This window comes from Pyrus communis, chromosome 3, assembly GCF_963583255.1.
Source record: "Pyrus communis chromosome 3, drPyrComm1.1, whole genome shotgun sequence".
In the NCBI taxonomy this organism is placed as follows: Eukaryota; Viridiplantae; Streptophyta; class Magnoliopsida; order Rosales; family Rosaceae; genus Pyrus; species Pyrus communis.
Window position 1 is genome coordinate 17,672,106 of NC_084805.1, and position 16,384 is coordinate 17,688,489.

Here is a 16,384-nt window from a genome sequence, read left to right on the forward strand (position 1 = left end):
AAGGGTCTTCTGTACAAGAGGATTTCCACCCTAGTCATCATCATTGGCCAAAGAAAATTTGGTGATTACTCAAATTGGTTGATCAAATTATTTGCATTTGTGGCTTGTTTGATGCATAAAATTTGATTACTTAACTCATATAATTATTGCGAAGGTAGCGATGAAACCTTTTTCATCTTAAAAGAGATTAAAGGGATAAATTTTCTTGTGAATATTAGCGAGTTATTCAATCTAATTCAATGACAGACACGAACCACCCTTTGAATCTTTGATGAAACTGGATTAAAAGATCCTTGTATTCACATATGCTGCCTGAACAAAATTTGGTTTGAAAAACACTTCAATTCCTACTCTTACATATACTGGTTATTGCAATCATTTTTGCAATCAACTTTACCAAAAAATAAAAACTCATGAGCTTTAAATAGAAACTTTGGTAAATTTTTCCCAGTAATAATTGTGTTTATAGATTTCCATTCTCCTCCATTGATGACTCAGAAGCAGAGTCATCAGTAGTTGAACTGGAGACAATGCTGGAACCCTCACTATCTGAAATCCCAGACGGTTGATCTTCGATGGGTTGTTTCAAAAACCAGTACATAATGCTTGCAGTCAAAGTAAGAATCATCTTTTGATTCACCTGGTGAAATGTATTAAGATAAACTAGTTTAGGTGCATCGGTTGAAAATAGAAAACGAAATGAAAGTTGTTCATCAGATAATGAACAAAAATATCAAACATCTGAACAATCGAAAGCACCTCAGTTATGTCTTCGGGAAGCAAAAATATCGAACATCCAAGCTTTCTTGCAATACTTATAATGTAGGTGGCATTCATCTTCTTCTCCTCATCTACAGTTTTCAAAGATTCAGAAGAATAAATTATAGAGATGGTTCTCAAAAATGTTGATATGTGATAATATGATTCACTAATAAATTCAACTTTGACCCCGAAAAGATAAGAGAAAACATACCGGTTACTCCTTTTGTTACGAGACTCCAGTTCACCACTCTAGGCTGCACAGAGCTAAGCAACTCAAGGAAAAAAAGGCCATCTGAAAGACTCTTATCCTGTAAGATTGATATAGTAACATATGATCAGGGATAACAGTAGGCACAGATTAATGCAGAGTCAAAAAGTTCTTGCTAATGTTTTGAATTTTCAGGCATCAAAATCATGCATGGATGTCACATCCTATACAAAAACTCCAATCCTTCACCTAATTCATGAAACGTCTAAGCAAATAACATGATAGAGTATGGAGTCTATGGACCTACGGTTAGAGCGTTCTGCAATTGGAAGGAATAGTTGCACAACTTCTTTCATGAATACAAAATCTTTGCGCCCGTCTGGAAATACCAGGCAAATAAGTACATTGTTTTTCCTCCTTTTTTCATCACCAGGTATAAAATTATTCGTCTACTTCACCAAACACATAGTTCCATGGGAATGACATTTCAAAAGTACCCGCTGCTATTTTAGTTGATTCTTCGATCAGCTAATCAACTCAGAGTTTCACTCACATGCCTCAGAAAGCTAAGAAGCGCACTTTACTGCAGTGGTGGGTGCAAAGCAATCATGTGTATGCATCCTGATGTGGGTTCGATTCCACCCCCCCCCCCCCCCTCCTCTTCTTTCTCCCACAGGATCCCCTAACAACTATCAGTTTAACCCACTAGCGCTATTGTTTGTAAATAAAAAATCAAAACATGAAAGAAAGCAACTATAGAAATGGCACCTTAAAACTTTTCATGCAACTCTGGCTTCCCGTGCTGCTGACTTTGGTGTTGGCCCATTCTAGAATATCAGCATCAGCGATTTCCTTCCCGTGGGAATGAAATCTCAAGTTCTTTAGTAGTTGGAGGATGTTATACCGCATCAATTGCCACAAATAAGCTGAAAACAAAACCCGATACACTTTGATTCAGATAATTTCTTTGAGTTATAAAAGCATAAAGTTATACCAAGAGTCTGATGTATTTGGAAGATTGCTGTAAGATATAGAATTAACAAAAATGTGGCAGTGGACGTACCAAGTATTAACTTTTTATTCCCCTGCACGACATCATTTCCAGCAATATTTACCAAAGAAAACTTCAACTGTTTCCCGATTTGTACAACTTGGTTGCAGTTTTCTACTTTTCTGAATGGCATTTTAATTGGTGGCTTGTTTGCAATCTTCCAATTGACAATGCCTGGCGAAATCTTGTCCAGCGATTCTAGAAGTGCCCACCTGCAGAGGACCAAATTAATTACAGCTCCAGATGAAAGTAAGGATATTAGCAATCTCTAACTTTCGAAGTCCTTGAATTTAGTTCATATGATGTTTACTACATCAAAATTTAAAAATCTAAGCCTTCTTAGGACAATGTTTTCGATATTTTAAAAAAAAAATTGAAATTTGGAAGTTTGGTTTTGTTTGAGCCATGAACCTGAAGCGAACTTAGCATGCCACCAGGTGCAACACTAGAGTAAGTTGATCAGAACATAAGTACCTTATGTTCAGGAGGATAGACAACTTTACAATATTAAATCATCGTACGAGTTCAAACGCAAACTTTACCCGTTTCTGAGGTCTTCAAATACATTATTGATATATGATGAATTTCCAAGACTATTCATCCAGAAGCGAAATGCCCTCTCTTCTCTGGAAATTTGGGTGTCATCTTCCAAATTGTCGAGGAATGATATTTGCTTTGTTTGGGTTGAGAGCCCATTTCTACATGTGAACAAGTAAAACTTAGATACTTACTGCAATAAAGTAACTTTTCTAAAAGGAATTCATTGGTCAAGTAGATATAGTTCTCACCTGTGCTGGAAAATATGTGCGACAAATGCAAGGTTAAGATTCGGGGATCCTTCAACAATATCTTTTGCAGTCAAATATCTCTTACAACCCATCCTATCTGCATGTTCAAGAACTAACTTTGCTCTTTCCAAAGGATTCTTTGCATCCAATGTAGATGGTTTACTGTGCTCTGGGGCAAGAACGTTTAAGAGGTGAGCATAAGCCTCAGCATCCTGCAAGACAGACATCTCATAGCCTCAAACACTAGCGTCGAATCTAGTTATCAGCTATTGCCATTGCAACCCACAGAATCGAATCACTGGCTACATCTTTCCTATTTCATTCTATACTTGGGCATGTCATATTCCCAAACCTCGACAAGTTATTAACTTATTCTCATACCTTCACATCAGAAGAGAAGTTTGTGACTATCTTTTTATATCCTGCTTTCTTCAATTGGAAATTCATCCACCTCAGTAATATCTTTTCTGGAGGTAGACTCATCAACTCTTCCACATCCTGTAGGTTTCGGACAAAAAGAACAGATTAGAAAACTTGTTGGTTGAAAACCTCACCACTAATTGTCTTAAGAATCAAAATTTCATGAACGACATTCTTACCTTGTTATCATCAACCAACTCCACCAATTGAGGTGTTTTCTTCAAGTTGAGGTCTGCCAATAGTTGTATCTAAACAGCATAGCGATTAGTATAATACTCTTAGAAAGATAAATCAAATTTATTTGTTCGGACATAGTCCATATATATTCCAAATTCAAACTTCATGCTGATAAAGTTACACAACTATGAAAGACTTACCTTGATTATCTGAGAAATGACTCCAAGGACAAGATGACGCTGAAATCCAAACAAAGAATACAACATTGTGTAAGTATCCATATCCCGTATATACTTATAAACACTCAATGAAGCAGTAGCAACCCTAGGGCACACTATACGAAGTAAACGAAAAGTCATGTATGCATACCCTTCCTTCAATGAAATCCTGAGTCCCTATATTGACTACAGTACATCCAACTGCCTTAGCAGAGTTGAGGCACAGGGTGTGATTTTCATTTCTCTCCCACGGATTAAGTATTCGTTTAGTGTTGATAGCTCGTTCATCGATTGTTCCAGGCACTGCCACATTGATCAGCTTACTGCATCCAGAGAAACACAACCATGAAAATCCAATCCACGATCCCAACACAAAAGAAACTAGTAACTCAACGAAAAATACCACAAGGGGCAGTAATGAGTAACAATCAATCACCATAAAAGTACTCCATCTTTGACGATCTCGAATAAATCATTGGTTGAAGGATCAATAGGCAGGTATCTCTTTAAAAAATCGTCCTGTCCAAGGTAATTATTGATATGTGCAACGTAGGAAGCCTTCTCGGATTCGCTGATCGTGTGGAGCAAAGTGGTGGTAGCGGCCTTGAGAAAGGCAGATGAGGAGTTGTTCTTTCCACCACTTCCTGTTGTATCTGTGGCACGAGCTTGGAGTTGCAAATAGACCTGCAACATACAAATCAAACATGGCATTCAGCAATACTTATTCGATCGATTGCTCAATTGGGTTTGAACTTTGAAGTAAAAGTGTTAAAGCAGACCCGGAGGAAGAATTCGAAATCGACATCTTCATCGAGGTTGGGATGCAAATCTTGAATGAAAGAAGCCCTGTCTTGGTCAGTGAAATTATCCGATCCTACAACCTTGAGCCTCGACATATTGGCAGGCAAGTCTCCAACTGTGAGCTTTCCACTCTCTCTCTTCATGCTCACAAACTTCATCACCACAAAATCAGAAATTTTTCAGCCAAAAAATGCTCAAAAAATAAAATTTAGAAAACATGAAATGCTGAAGAACATACATGGGATTTCAAGCTCCGGAGCTCCACTTGGGTGAACTGGTTCTGCAGCCATGGATCTGAGACTAGAATGCCGACGTACCCCGACATTTTCGGAGCTTCCCAGAAGAAGAAGATGCAGGATTGAGCTGAAAATTTAGCTAAAAGCTCTTCTCTTTCAGTATTTCTTGGTTATTATCCCCACCAAAAAAAAACCCGACTTTGTATTTGATCTAATTTTTGAGTTAATTATCTGAGGTTTGAAACTTTAGAGGAGGAGGATTAGTACAAGTAGGGAGGCAAGGAGGAGGAGGAGGAGGAGGGTGGGCAACACTCAACGCAGTTGGGTCCGGGTAGAGCTGTTACACTTGAAAGTTTGTTCCTTTGAATGAAGATAGACAATTCAAATAATGACCATCATGTCCTACTCAAGTAGTCTCTGTCTCCAGTCCCAATCAGTCGGCTGGTTACCTCTTTCTCTCTCTAGAACGAGTAAACCAGGGAGGATAGAAGTCCGACCCCACAAACACAATGTCGTTGGAGAATTCAAATTATGACTGACATTGTTGTGTAGTGTTTTTTTTAATATTTTTGTCTATTTAGTTATATACATTATTTCATTCGTTTATATTGTAACACGTAAATTAATATAAAATAACAGCATGACATTTTATACAACAGTCACACTTTCTATTGTTGTCATTCTATATGGTTATGCTTTCAAGTTTCAACCATGACCGTTGCAATTTCAAGATTTGAACTTTAAATAATAAACAATTAGAGCAACAAGCAGGATTAAACAATGGGATTTGCTCAGTTATCTTTAAAGAAGATGTTAAATCCTAAGTGAAATATCATGTAATCAAATTTGAAAGTAGAAATAAACTTCAATCGATATGTCAATCCTATTTGGATTGACATATAAATTTTCATATGTCAAATTTGACATATGAGAAAAGATAATATCAAATAATTTAATTAAATTATTTTATTGTGGGGTCCCCTTGATGTACCAATTAGATGTCTTAAAAATTTATTTAAATTGATTTCTTTTTAAAATGCATAAGATTGACATATGAGTTTTCATATGTCGAATTTAACAAATGAGAAAAGATGATGTCAAATAATTTTAAATAATTTTATTGTGGGATCCCCTTAATGCACCAATTAGATATCTTAAAATTTTATTTTAATTGATTTCTTTTTAAAATGAATCCTACAAATATCATGTATAACAAAAAAAAAATATCGGTTGGAGAAATATAAAATTTGACATTGTCACGTCTGCTATCAAATTAACATTTGACATTTATCTTTCGACATCTCCATTGGAGATGCTCTTAGGCATTGAATTAAGTGAGACTAAATTTGTAGACAAAATATGCAAATTAAATTATGTGTTACTAATAAGATATGAGCACGTTTATTAAAGTTTAAGTAATCACCCAATCATCAACTTCCATGTCATTTAATTTACAAAATTTTGTCTCTCTAACATTACTCTTCTCACAGCCGCCCTTTATCTCCCACATACTCCTCTCAAATTTCTACCCAAATTAAATAAATTGAAGAAAAAATCATAGAATATAAATCAATATAGGGTGTCCAGTATGGTATGAGAACTAAAAAGAAGCGTGGATAACGCTACCCCTAAATTAATTATTTTCCTGATTGACAGATTGGGAGTGTAATTTTCTTGATGTCAAGATTGGGAGTGGTACATGCCCAAAAAACTGGTAAAGCTCGGGCATTGAATTGAATATATTAATAAAAAGTGGTCGGTCATTTGAAAAAAATAAGGCATTTGCCGACCTGCAAGGCTGCAAGTGTGTGGGGTAATAAGAACCACTAGTTAAAAAGATCGTTTGCCTTTTCTGAAAAGCAGAATTTGATTGGCAACGGATGTTTTGACGTTTCCTAATTCCTAGACTTCTATGGATGTAACTAGTTAAACTACCAAAATGGTTCACCACTGAACTTGTTTTGATGTACTGTCGAAATGTTGTTGATGATATATTGATACATCGGTAATAATGTGTTGATGCAATGTCGTTCATAATGTATTGATAAGTTGTTAATAATGTGTTGATGTTGTTATAACCAACAAAACATACTGACATCAATAATATTAATGATGTGCCATTCGTCTTCCAATGAGTTTGTCGTTGAGGACTTGGCTTTATGGCAATTGTGCGGCGTGCTCGCATGGGAGGTCATTTGCCCTCTACATTCTCGAGGGAGATGTGGGGGGAGGGCAACGATGTGTGACACCTGAGCAAGCGTGCCCCATTTAATTTAGCATGTGAAAGTATACCTAGAAAAATCATGCACATATCATCCCCACAGACCATATTCATATTTGGCTTTTCATTAATCATCATTAAGCAGTTCAGTTATCATCATATAACAAATCAGTCCATTTAAACTCTCAATCTCTTACAGAGAGCATATACTAAAGTATCATCCGATTCGTGGGTCATAAGAACTTCCATATTTTCACATAGTTGTGAGGCTCCAATCTGCAAAAAAAAACGGTGCAGGCGGGCAACGCTACCTTCATCCATAGCAATATCTTATAAACAAAACAAGCTAATCACATGATCATAAACAAAGAGATTTTGCACACATGAGAGAGCATGGGAGAGATAACAATGGTAGGCCATACCAATGTGGATTAAGGAAGCTTTATACACGGTTCATATTTGCTTTACAGAAAAGGCAAATAGAAAGAGAGAAAAAAAACAGGCGTGGGCAAAAAGATTTATAAATAATTAGGGGAATGTGTGTACCGATCCTTGCTGTGTTTGCTTCTACTACTCAAGGCATATGAATCATTACCGAGGTCCACCGAAGTTTGCACTGATGCAAGCATATCAAAATCCATATTTGTGGGACATTTCCACACATGGTGTTGCACTGGTGTTCATTGGACACTGTTAAATCTTCATCATCAGTTTTGCTGATTCTCGGTGCTTTCCCTTAAACAAAGTATGATTCGAGCCACGCTTGTGTCTGATTCCCGCTATCATTGGACAACAGATTAAAAAGACGTAAATAGTTAGATGAATTTTGCTTTGACCATCTTGCAATCTTTGTCACAGACACGGATTACAAGGCACTCGGCAAGGTTATTGCTAGACCCAACCTAAAATTATCTGTTCCAACAGTACATAATTAGCGGAAAAATAGGGATGGCACCTACAGTAAAATGTTCAAAATGCTATTTCCTGAAGAACTTCAAGTGTCTTCTGATGAACCTGTATGTGAGACAAGGGAACAAAATGAATTGAATCGCAGGAAGAATGTGGAATAATATAGCTGTAAAGTGAAGGAAATTATAATGGGAAATGATAAGTTTAGCTATTTGTGCACCATGACTTTCAGAAACATGCTGTAAATTGCTTAGAAGAGTGACATAGACAAAGTGTATGTTATAAACTTCTAAAGCATATCGTAAGAATAACTTCTATGACTTTTCAAAATAAAAACTAGATAGAAAGCTTAAATAAAATTGAAGACAGTAATTCATTTGCAGGAAAATTAAAAGCACGTTCTTTTATTTATTTGAGAGGGGATGGCAGGAGAGAGAAAAAAATATTACCCATTCTAGATGTTGTGCTGTGATACCAGAGACATTTCCACCATATATACCACCTAAGACCTGGCAAGTTCAAGGATCAATTAGAATTTAACCTAAACAGGTTTACTGCATATCTGACAGCTTTAATAGAGTAGCTCAACCCATTTAACCTAATAGATGTTTCAAGGGTATGAAATATCTTTGAGATCAGAAACACCAAATCTATATATTGTCCTCAAACACTATCCAACTTGACCTTATGGGTCCTTATTAGAGATCCTGAGGTCCACAGGGCTCAAAATGAATATGTGATAACTAACAATTTAAATTACCTTGGAGACAGTCTCAAGAAACATGCCAGGGCGCACAGGAAGTGGTTTTCGTCCTGAAACGCTTTCCTGGAAATTATGATGCATGAGTCAATATAGTTTGATACCAACGAATATTTATACGTGTGTGTCAGTGTGTGCGTCGTGCGAGTGTGCACGCTGTTGAGACAGATATGCACACACACACGCACATTGTAGTCATGGATTGTTACCCACCCTTCCTCCAATTCCACTCGTCGCACCGATGCCATCTTCCTCATCACTGCTAGAGTGGTCAGCACCTTCATTTTTTCCTTCCATTACATTTTTTATCATCTCCTGGACAGTCTTCCCCGGCTTTAAAGCTACCAGTTTGGTTAAGAAATTCACCTGCACTGACAGGAATTTTAATCATGCCAAACAATGACAGATGATGATGGTAATAATTTACCTAAAAATACAATTTTTCCAAATAATTGTTGATATATTCATTGAAAAGAACAGATATGTGCCAATGAATCAACTGGAAATCCTCAGACCAAAAAACCAAAATGGGTATCCTGCAATCTTTTTTTATAAATGCAGAAATACAGACCTCGGATTCTGGAAGAGTGTTAAATCCACGATCATTTCTCTCATCTAGTATTCCACCTCCCATCATATTCCGAGCTTCCTCTCTGATCAAAACAAGTCTTGCAAGCAGTTTTCGATCTGGAACTATAGGCCGAGTTTCCATTGTCTTCCATAGATGAGAATAAGCTTTTATATTAGCTTCAATTATTACTAAATGACAGGAAGTACAAATTCAAACTTCATAAAAATAATACTGCATAAAAGCATGAAAATTCAATGGCCAGTGCCATTGAATACCTTTACATATTACAAGGACTATAGTGTTTGAATATAGTGTTTGTAAGTTAAAAATTCTATTTTCTTGTTTTAACATTTAAGAGTGTTCCCAAAAATCCCAAGCCCAAAAGAGGGGGAAATCTAAAGTTCAACAGAGCAAAACTATTAAAACACCTGGCATCAAGTTATGAGGGTCAAATCTCAGTGATGGTTTTAAACACAGAATGATTATAAACTCTATGGTGCAAAGCCAAACTAGGAAAACCACCGAGGTATATTTTAACTCCTTTAAATGGCATTAGCAATACATGGTGGCCAGGATGATTTGCAAATAATGCTATGCATACATCGTCAAAAGCCAAATAAGCATGCAGGGCTTCGCAGTGATTACCTCCAGTATATCATCAGCCTGGTTAGCAATATCATTAAGATTTGCAGCTGGAACATGAACTTTGATGTCATTTTTACTTTTAAACACACCACCACCAGCAGCCACTCTGCGTAGTAATTCCTGCCTGCTTTCTTTTAAGGGAGTTCTACAGAGTAGGCCAACCACTTGAACCTAGAAATAATTACGGGATGAAAAAAAAATAAAGAGGAAAGAAATTAGCATTCAATAACCGTAAATGTCTATACTAGCTGTTACTCTGAATTAAAGTTTCTAAAATTGGGCTTAACGAAAAATCCTTACATGTGGGGGGCATTTTTTCGTAAGATAGGATAATACTGTCTCCTTGATCACCTCCAATAGAGACTTGCGCTGAACATAAATGATCAAAACAGTCATTGAGTAAACAATCCATAGCTACATTCAGTGACAAGAAATGAAATCATCTGACGACAATGTCTAAAAAAGAGGACCAAGTGTGTTTGAGTGTTTGACCACCAAGGGGCAGTCAGCTATATGTTGGTTAGAATTTACCTAAAAACAAAAGCAGTGAATTTTAGCACATATTCAAAACTGCAGCAGTGCTGAAAGTGCATTTAATTTGCATAAAAGTTCGTGTATTGAAATTGAAGCTTGCACCCATGAACAATATCATACAACGCAATAACTTATGTTTCCCTGCTCTATCCCGCCCTCTTCCCACAAAAAGAAAATGCATCACTGAACATTCGCAGCTTGGATTCGCAGCTTGGATACTACAGAACCTAGTTAGTAGTGCCGCTAAAAATGTAACCAAAAAACATGCATCCTCATATGAAGGCACACATACGAACAAATATTGGAACAATAATACTGTGCGGAAATCAAAAACCACATCAAAGGTGATGTGAAAATGTACAGAAAATGATAGAGAATGTGGTGTTATCTAAAACTTGATAAAATCAAAAGGTCAATGCGTGCTCATAGCTCTATCATATCAGATCAATCGAAGTTTCTTGGGGTTAGTTCAAATCCACATTAAAGCTAGGGTATGTATCAAGCTGCAATGGAAGTAGGAACCTTATCATCTTGGTCACTGTCAGCGAGTTGGATCATGTAATCTAGAGCCATCATGAAACTGGCCTCCATTTCATCAACTCTCTTCCCTAGGACCCCCTGTGCAGCAATTTCCACTGCCACCTCTTCAGATGCCTCATCCATGTTCATATCCTCCAACTGTACATACACAAAACTAATAATCAGCAATTTTAACAATCAGTAAGGTCGTGATTTCAAAACAAAGAGCACAAAGAGATAAGCATACGAATCCAACTTCCGGAAAATAACCAAGAGGGCAGTTAATACATAATATCCCATTGATGCAAATCATATGAAATTCACATTTCAATGCAAAGTCTGGTTCAACTAAGCCTTATACCAAATAATCTATCATTTCCTTCTATACCAATTTCTCAGCAACCAATCTACAAAGCTAATGATCAGTACAATGAAGCATCAGTTGGCTCGTAATTTCAAAGAGAGAAACAGCTGAATAATCCAATTTTTGCAAAATTCGCCAACTGGGTAGTTGTTACGTAGTAATATACTTTATCATGATGGATGCAAATCGTATGAATTTCACATTCACACTTCAAAGTCTTGCTCAACCAAGCCTTATACCAAATTATCTACCATTTCCTTCTCTACCACTTCCTCAGAAATAAATCTACAGAGAATGACGACAGAGAGAGACAGATAGAGGGAGAGAGAGACTTACAAGTACGATCATCTCTTCAAGAACAGAAGTGACCTGCTCACCACCTCTGAGAAGGGCTTCGTATTGGGCAGGCTCCAATTTTGAGCTGCCTTGCTCTCGGGCAGTTCTGTTCTTCCCTTGTGCGCCAAATACTTCGTCCGGGTATCCGCCGCCCACCTCATAGGTGCCGCACCGCCGCAGCGTCTGCCGCTGCATCTTCTTATTGGGTTGCTTTGGCTGAAGCTGAGGTTGGGGAAATTTGCTGTGGTGGGAGGAAAAAGAGGGTAGACAGAGAATTGCTGGGTTTACAGACTCTGCAGCTGTGTATGAAAAACACGGAAACATTTTGGTGTTCTGCCACAATTTTTTTCTTGTGGGGTTTTTGCTGGGTTTTTGTATCTTGCAGGAAGAAGGTGATAAGGATGCTGTAATATTAACCAAAAAAAAAAAAAAACCAGAAATAATAAAATTTAAGCGATGTCGCCGTCTGTGGGAATCGAACCCACGACCACACGGTTAAAAGCCGTGCGCTCTACCGGCTGAGCTAAGACGGCTTTGTTATTTCAACAGTTTGTTAAGTTTTAACAATTTTATATTCTGTTGGGTGACGTTTAAAGATTAAGAGTAAGATATTGCAATTTAATTAAAAAACAACACATTCTTTTTCATTTTTAAAATATGTTACTATATAATCCACATATATAGCATCCAATATATAATCATTTATTTTGGGATTTCGATGTTAGGGTTAACATCCTAGGCCTCGCAACTCGGACTGTACTGACTATTTCTGTCGGATAAGATAAATAGTCACCGGATAGTACTGACTAAATTAATCGGACGTTTGGTGCAGTATCGAACTATAACTGTATTATTTATACTGTATCGAATATAAATATGTAATTATCTAAAAACCCAAATACTTTTCAAATCCTAAACTTCAAAATAAAAAACAAATTAAAAAGCCCCAAATTAAGCAAAATCTAATTTAAATAAAAAAATAAAAAAATGCCCAGATGAAATATTGTTCAACAATCAGGCTACAGACAACCAAATGAACAAAAATAAACAAATTAAATGTTGAATAAAAATACATAAAAATACCAAAAAATTGCCCAGATGAAATATTGTTCAGCAGGCATGATGGTAACCCGCTTGGCATGGATGGCGCATAGGTTGGTGTCCTCAAATAGACCCACAAGGTAGGCCTCAGCAGCCTCCTGCAGTGCCAACACCGCGTGGCTCTGGAAACGCATATCAGTCTTGAAATCCTGGGCAATTTCACGAACAAGCCTCTGGAATGGCAACTTCCTGATCAAGAGCTCAGTACTCTTCTGGTACTTACGGATTTCATGAAGAGCGACAGTACCAGGAGAGCAGCAGTGCGACAGTACCAAGACAGTAGCGACCGGGAGAACGACGACGACGAAAGTGATGACGGCTAGAGGGACGACGGCAAGAGGAGGTGTCGTGGAGAACGAAGTGCGAGAGAGAGGAAAGGTTATACCCGACTAATAATCCACTCCTTTTGGAAGGGTTTATTAAGAAGGTCTATACCCGACTATCCTATCCAGCTGATTAAATTAATCCGGCGACTATTTAATACGAGATAACACCAAACGGCCAGGTCCGTACTATTAGTCTTATCCGATCTCTTATACGACATGTCAAACGAGACCTTAGTATTTTATTTGGTTTCTCACATTACCACCCTCAAAGCAATATAATAATAGTCGGCAAAAGTTATAAAAGTGCGTTGATGATTATGGTTGTAAACGAACCGAACCAAATATCATTATGCTCAAGTTGGCTTGTTTAATTTTTTTTCGAACTCAAGCTAGGCTTGGCTTGCTTCTTTTACAAGCCAAGTTCGAGTAAGCTTAATAATTTCGAGCCTAATCATGAGCTCAAATTGTTTTGAACTATTTCTTATAGTAAGTTAGCTCAGTTGTATAATTTTTTTTTTTATGGTTGGAACACAGTAAGAGGCTAGACCATCACGTTTGTAGAGTTTTGTAAACCAAAAGGATACAAAGGATGTAATGTCTTTAAAACAATCATACTAAATTTGTCAAGCTAGCCAAACTTGAAATTTTTTGAAGTAGATACTAGCCACGAAAAACAATCTAACAATTTGGCAAATAAGACTTTGTTTTTCGACAGCAAAATGAACTCCTATTTTAGTATTTCTATCGAATCCTTTTATACGGCAAAAAAATATCCCTTTTAGTTTATTTTGTTATTTTGTTAATGTATTATTTGAACTTGGGCATCCAAGTATGTGTTGGACAGAGTTGAGTGAATATATTGTTTCTATGAATATTATTGGGTGTTGAGCTTGGTCGACTGAGCCGAGCTTAAGCCTACCTCAAGTTGTTTTGTAAAAAAATTTTAGTTGCTCACGAGTTTAACATACTAATGTTTAAGCTTGACTTCTTTCTTAAACAAGCCAACCTATGCTTGGGCTAGTTCTTTAACAATTCGACCTCTGACGAGTCAAACATGGACTGAATCTAATGCAATATCTAAGGGCTTGTTTGGTATCCTATTTAAATTTTTTATAATCTCTCAAAGCATTTCTTAAGAATTTTTCTTGAAAACAATTTTCTTTAAGACTCAAAAACTTGTTTGGTATGCGATTTTAAATTTTTAAATCTTACAGCTTAAATTGGAGAAATAGATCCAAAAAGAGGGGGTCGAGAGAGAAAAAGGGGAGAGGAGGAAAGAAAATAAGACATAATTGGATGAAAGAGAAAGAAATGAGAGGATCGGAGGAGATAGAGAGGAATAGGAGTGAGAGAAATAACCGAGAGATTGAAGATAGCGGATTGAAGGAGAGATGAAAAAAGGTAAAAAAAAAACAAAAAAAAAAAAAAGGGGGAGAGAGAAATAAGAAAAGAGATAGAGATAGATTTGGAGTGAAAGGGGAGGAATGACAGAAACGAAATGAGTGATATTAAATTTAAAAACTTTAAAAACTCACCTTTTGTGTTTTTAGGGAATAAAATATATTTTTTAGTTAATCTTGAATTCAGTTTTTGAAAATAGTCCTACCAAACAAGTTTTTAAAGGCTAAAACTTGAAAATTGTTTTTGAGTTAAAAAGTTGAATTTAAGTAGAGTACCAAACATGCTCTAATTGTTTGGAGCTGATTTACAGCCCCATTAATGATAAAAGGAATAGACACTCACTTATGGGCTTTCATATCGGGCCTAGTTGCAACCCAATTACTTAGATCAGGTAGCCCAATCCCAATGGACGAGTCAAATCCTCATATTTACTATTTACCCCAATGATTTAACTTCTTTTTTTTTTTTAATGTTAAGAGCTTTTTAATACGACCCAAAAATTGTTGTAAAGAAAAATACCTACCACCTCAAAATAATATGATAAATCTTTTGACCGGATTGTGACAGTTGACTTGTGATGGGATCATAGAAGTTTTAGGGCTAGTTTGGTATTAATGTTTTTTTCAAAAAAAAACTGTTTCTATTGTGCTGTGAGAATAAACAGCTGTAAAATAAAGCAGTTGAGTATTTGGTAAACTTTTTTTTTTTTATGAAAGTGCTTTTAAGTGTAAGGGTGTTTGGTAAACTTTTATATAAAGATGTTGTAACTATGTCAAATGACAAAAATGAGTATGATATTAAATGTAAAATAAGAATAATTTTATTTATATTTGACAAAAAATAAAGAATAATAATTTTATTTATTAATACTCTCTCTAAAGTCTTCCTCCTTTATTTTCTCCATCTGCATCGACTAGACTTTTCCAAAAGCCAAAAAAATCTCTTTAGAAGTCTCCCCCACTATCCCAATTTTCTCAATTTTTATTTTCTCCGTCTTTTTCTTTTTTATTTTCATCTCCATGGATTTCGAAGGCGCTAACGCCGTGACTATGCCGTCTTTAATGGGTTGTTCCTCAATCTCTCTCACCTGTCTAACTGTATTTTTCTTCCTCAGTTTCTTCGTCTGAGCAATTTAGGCTCTCCTAATTTGCAGAAATACGAAGATCAGTCTCTTGTAAGCGTGCAATATGAAAAATCTAGGCAAGTCCGCGATGCCAAAACAAAATCTGAAACCGAGTCTGATTATCGTCGGAAAAGATGGTGGTGTTTCTCGGCGCGATATTGTCGGCGTGGGAGTGAGAGAGGACGAACGAGAGATGGGTGAAAGGACAGAGACAGAAACGATGTTGTAGGGTATGGAACCCAAGGTCAATAACAGTGATTGTTGAAGCTGGGAGTGAACGGCGTTGTGGCGGAGTCAACGAGGATGATCTCCCAATTGAAGTCAGTGACATCTTCCAGTTGGTATTATGTGTCCTTTATTTAATTGTTTAAGGCCATTTTGGGTATTTGAAAGTTTCATTAAAGGACTCAGCGCCTTTTACAAATTAGGTTTGCGCAAAAGCAGTGGAAGCAAAAAAAGTCGATTTTTCAAAGCTAGCTTTTACTGCTTATGTTTTTTGGCTTTTTTTTACCCAAAACTGTGAAAAAAAAAGTTGAAGCTGAAAGTTTACCAAACACAAAAAAGCTCCCAACTTTTTTTTATACCCGTTTTTTTTCAAAAGCGCATCAGTACCAAACTAGTACTTACCCCTGCTGTGCTGCCATAAAGGACAATTTTGTCAACTTAACCTAAAAAAAATAGTTTTGCAAGGGGATGAAAATGGATGTGCTATCAGCTTTCTGGTTACTGAATTTAATAAATTAAAGAAGAAATAAAAAATAAAAATTAGGGTTAAACTTTGTTTACTACCCTAAAGTTTTGTGGTTTTTAACATTTAGTACATTAAGTTTTTTTCGTCCCAGAGTCATACCTAAAGTGTAAATTTTTGGACAATCTTATACATTTGTTAGTCAAATTGTTAAGTCTCTCGTTA

General features: G+C 36.4%; 2 protein-coding genes and 1 non-coding gene across 4 annotated transcripts; all 3 read right to left on the reverse strand.

Moving 5' to 3' along the window:
* Nucleotides 1-259: 259 nt before the first annotated feature.
* On the reverse strand, nt 260-4,987 carry LOC137729483 (fimbrin-2). Its single transcript, XM_068468445.1, has 14 exons — nt 4,664-4,987; nt 4,404-4,577; nt 4,061-4,308; nt 3,776-3,947; nt 3,607-3,645; nt 3,409-3,477; nt 3,191-3,307; nt 2,810-3,021; nt 2,564-2,719; nt 2,034-2,233; nt 1,739-1,896; nt 974-1,070; nt 760-851; nt 260-640 (listed from the first exon to the last, which is right to left on the reverse strand). The coding sequence occupies exons 1-14, from the start codon at nt 4,748-4,750 to the stop codon at nt 464-466; spliced, it is 1,998 nt and encodes a 665-aa protein (XP_068324546.1). The 5' UTR covers nt 4,751-4,987; the 3' UTR covers nt 260-463.
* A 2,291-nt stretch (nt 4,988-7,278) lies between these two features.
* Nucleotides 7,279-11,895, reverse strand: LOC137729140 (protein PEP-RELATED DEVELOPMENT ARRESTED 1, chloroplastic). 2 transcript variants are annotated; one of them, XM_068467983.1, is made up of 10 exons: nt 11,521-11,895; nt 10,824-10,979; nt 10,068-10,136; nt 9,768-9,938; nt 9,123-9,266; nt 8,765-8,917; nt 8,552-8,617; nt 8,241-8,300; nt 7,842-7,896; nt 7,279-7,651 (listed from the first exon to the last, which is right to left on the reverse strand). In XM_068467983.1, exons 1-9 carry the CDS (start codon nt 11,842-11,844, stop codon nt 7,852-7,854), a joined length of 1,188 nt encoding a protein of 395 aa, XP_068324084.1. In that variant the 5' UTR covers nt 11,845-11,895; the 3' UTR covers nt 7,279-7,651; nt 7,842-7,851. The 2 variants fall into 2 exon arrangements, with proteins under 2 accessions (XP_068324084.1, XP_068324083.1); XM_068467982.1 differs by having other exon boundaries at nt 7,279-7,661.
* Nucleotides 11,896-11,980: 85 nt separating this feature from the next.
* TRNAK-UUU (transfer RNA lysine (anticodon UUU)) lies at nt 11,981-12,053 on the reverse strand. Its single transcript has one exon. It is a non-coding gene; the product is annotated as a tRNA-Lys (tRNA).
* Nucleotides 12,054-16,384: the final 4,331 nt, after the last annotated feature.

Coding starts and splice junctions, on each gene's coding strand:
- LOC137729483 (XM_068468445.1), bottom strand. CDS start 4,750: ATGTCGGGGTACGTCGGCATTCTAGTCTCAGATCCATGGCTGCAGAAC. Junction 3,948..4,060: donor AAAGATGGAGTACTTTTATG/GTGATTGATTGT, acceptor CTCTGGATGCAG/TAAGCTGATCAATGTGGCAG. Junction 2,720..2,809: donor GCACATATTTTCCAGCACAG/GTGAGAACTATA, acceptor GTTCACATGTAG/AAATGGGCTCTCAACCCAAA.
- LOC137729140 (XM_068467983.1), bottom strand. CDS start 11,844: ATGTTTCCGTGTTTTTCATACACAGCTGCAGAGTCTGTAAACCCAGCA. Junction 9,267..9,767: donor AGGCTGATGATATACTGGAG/GTAATCACTGCG, acceptor CATCTATGGAAG/ACAATGGAAACTCGGCCTAT. Junction 8,618..8,764: donor CGAGTGGAATTGGAGGAAGG/GTGGGTAACAAT, acceptor CATAATTTCCAG/GAAAGCGTTTCAGGACGAAA.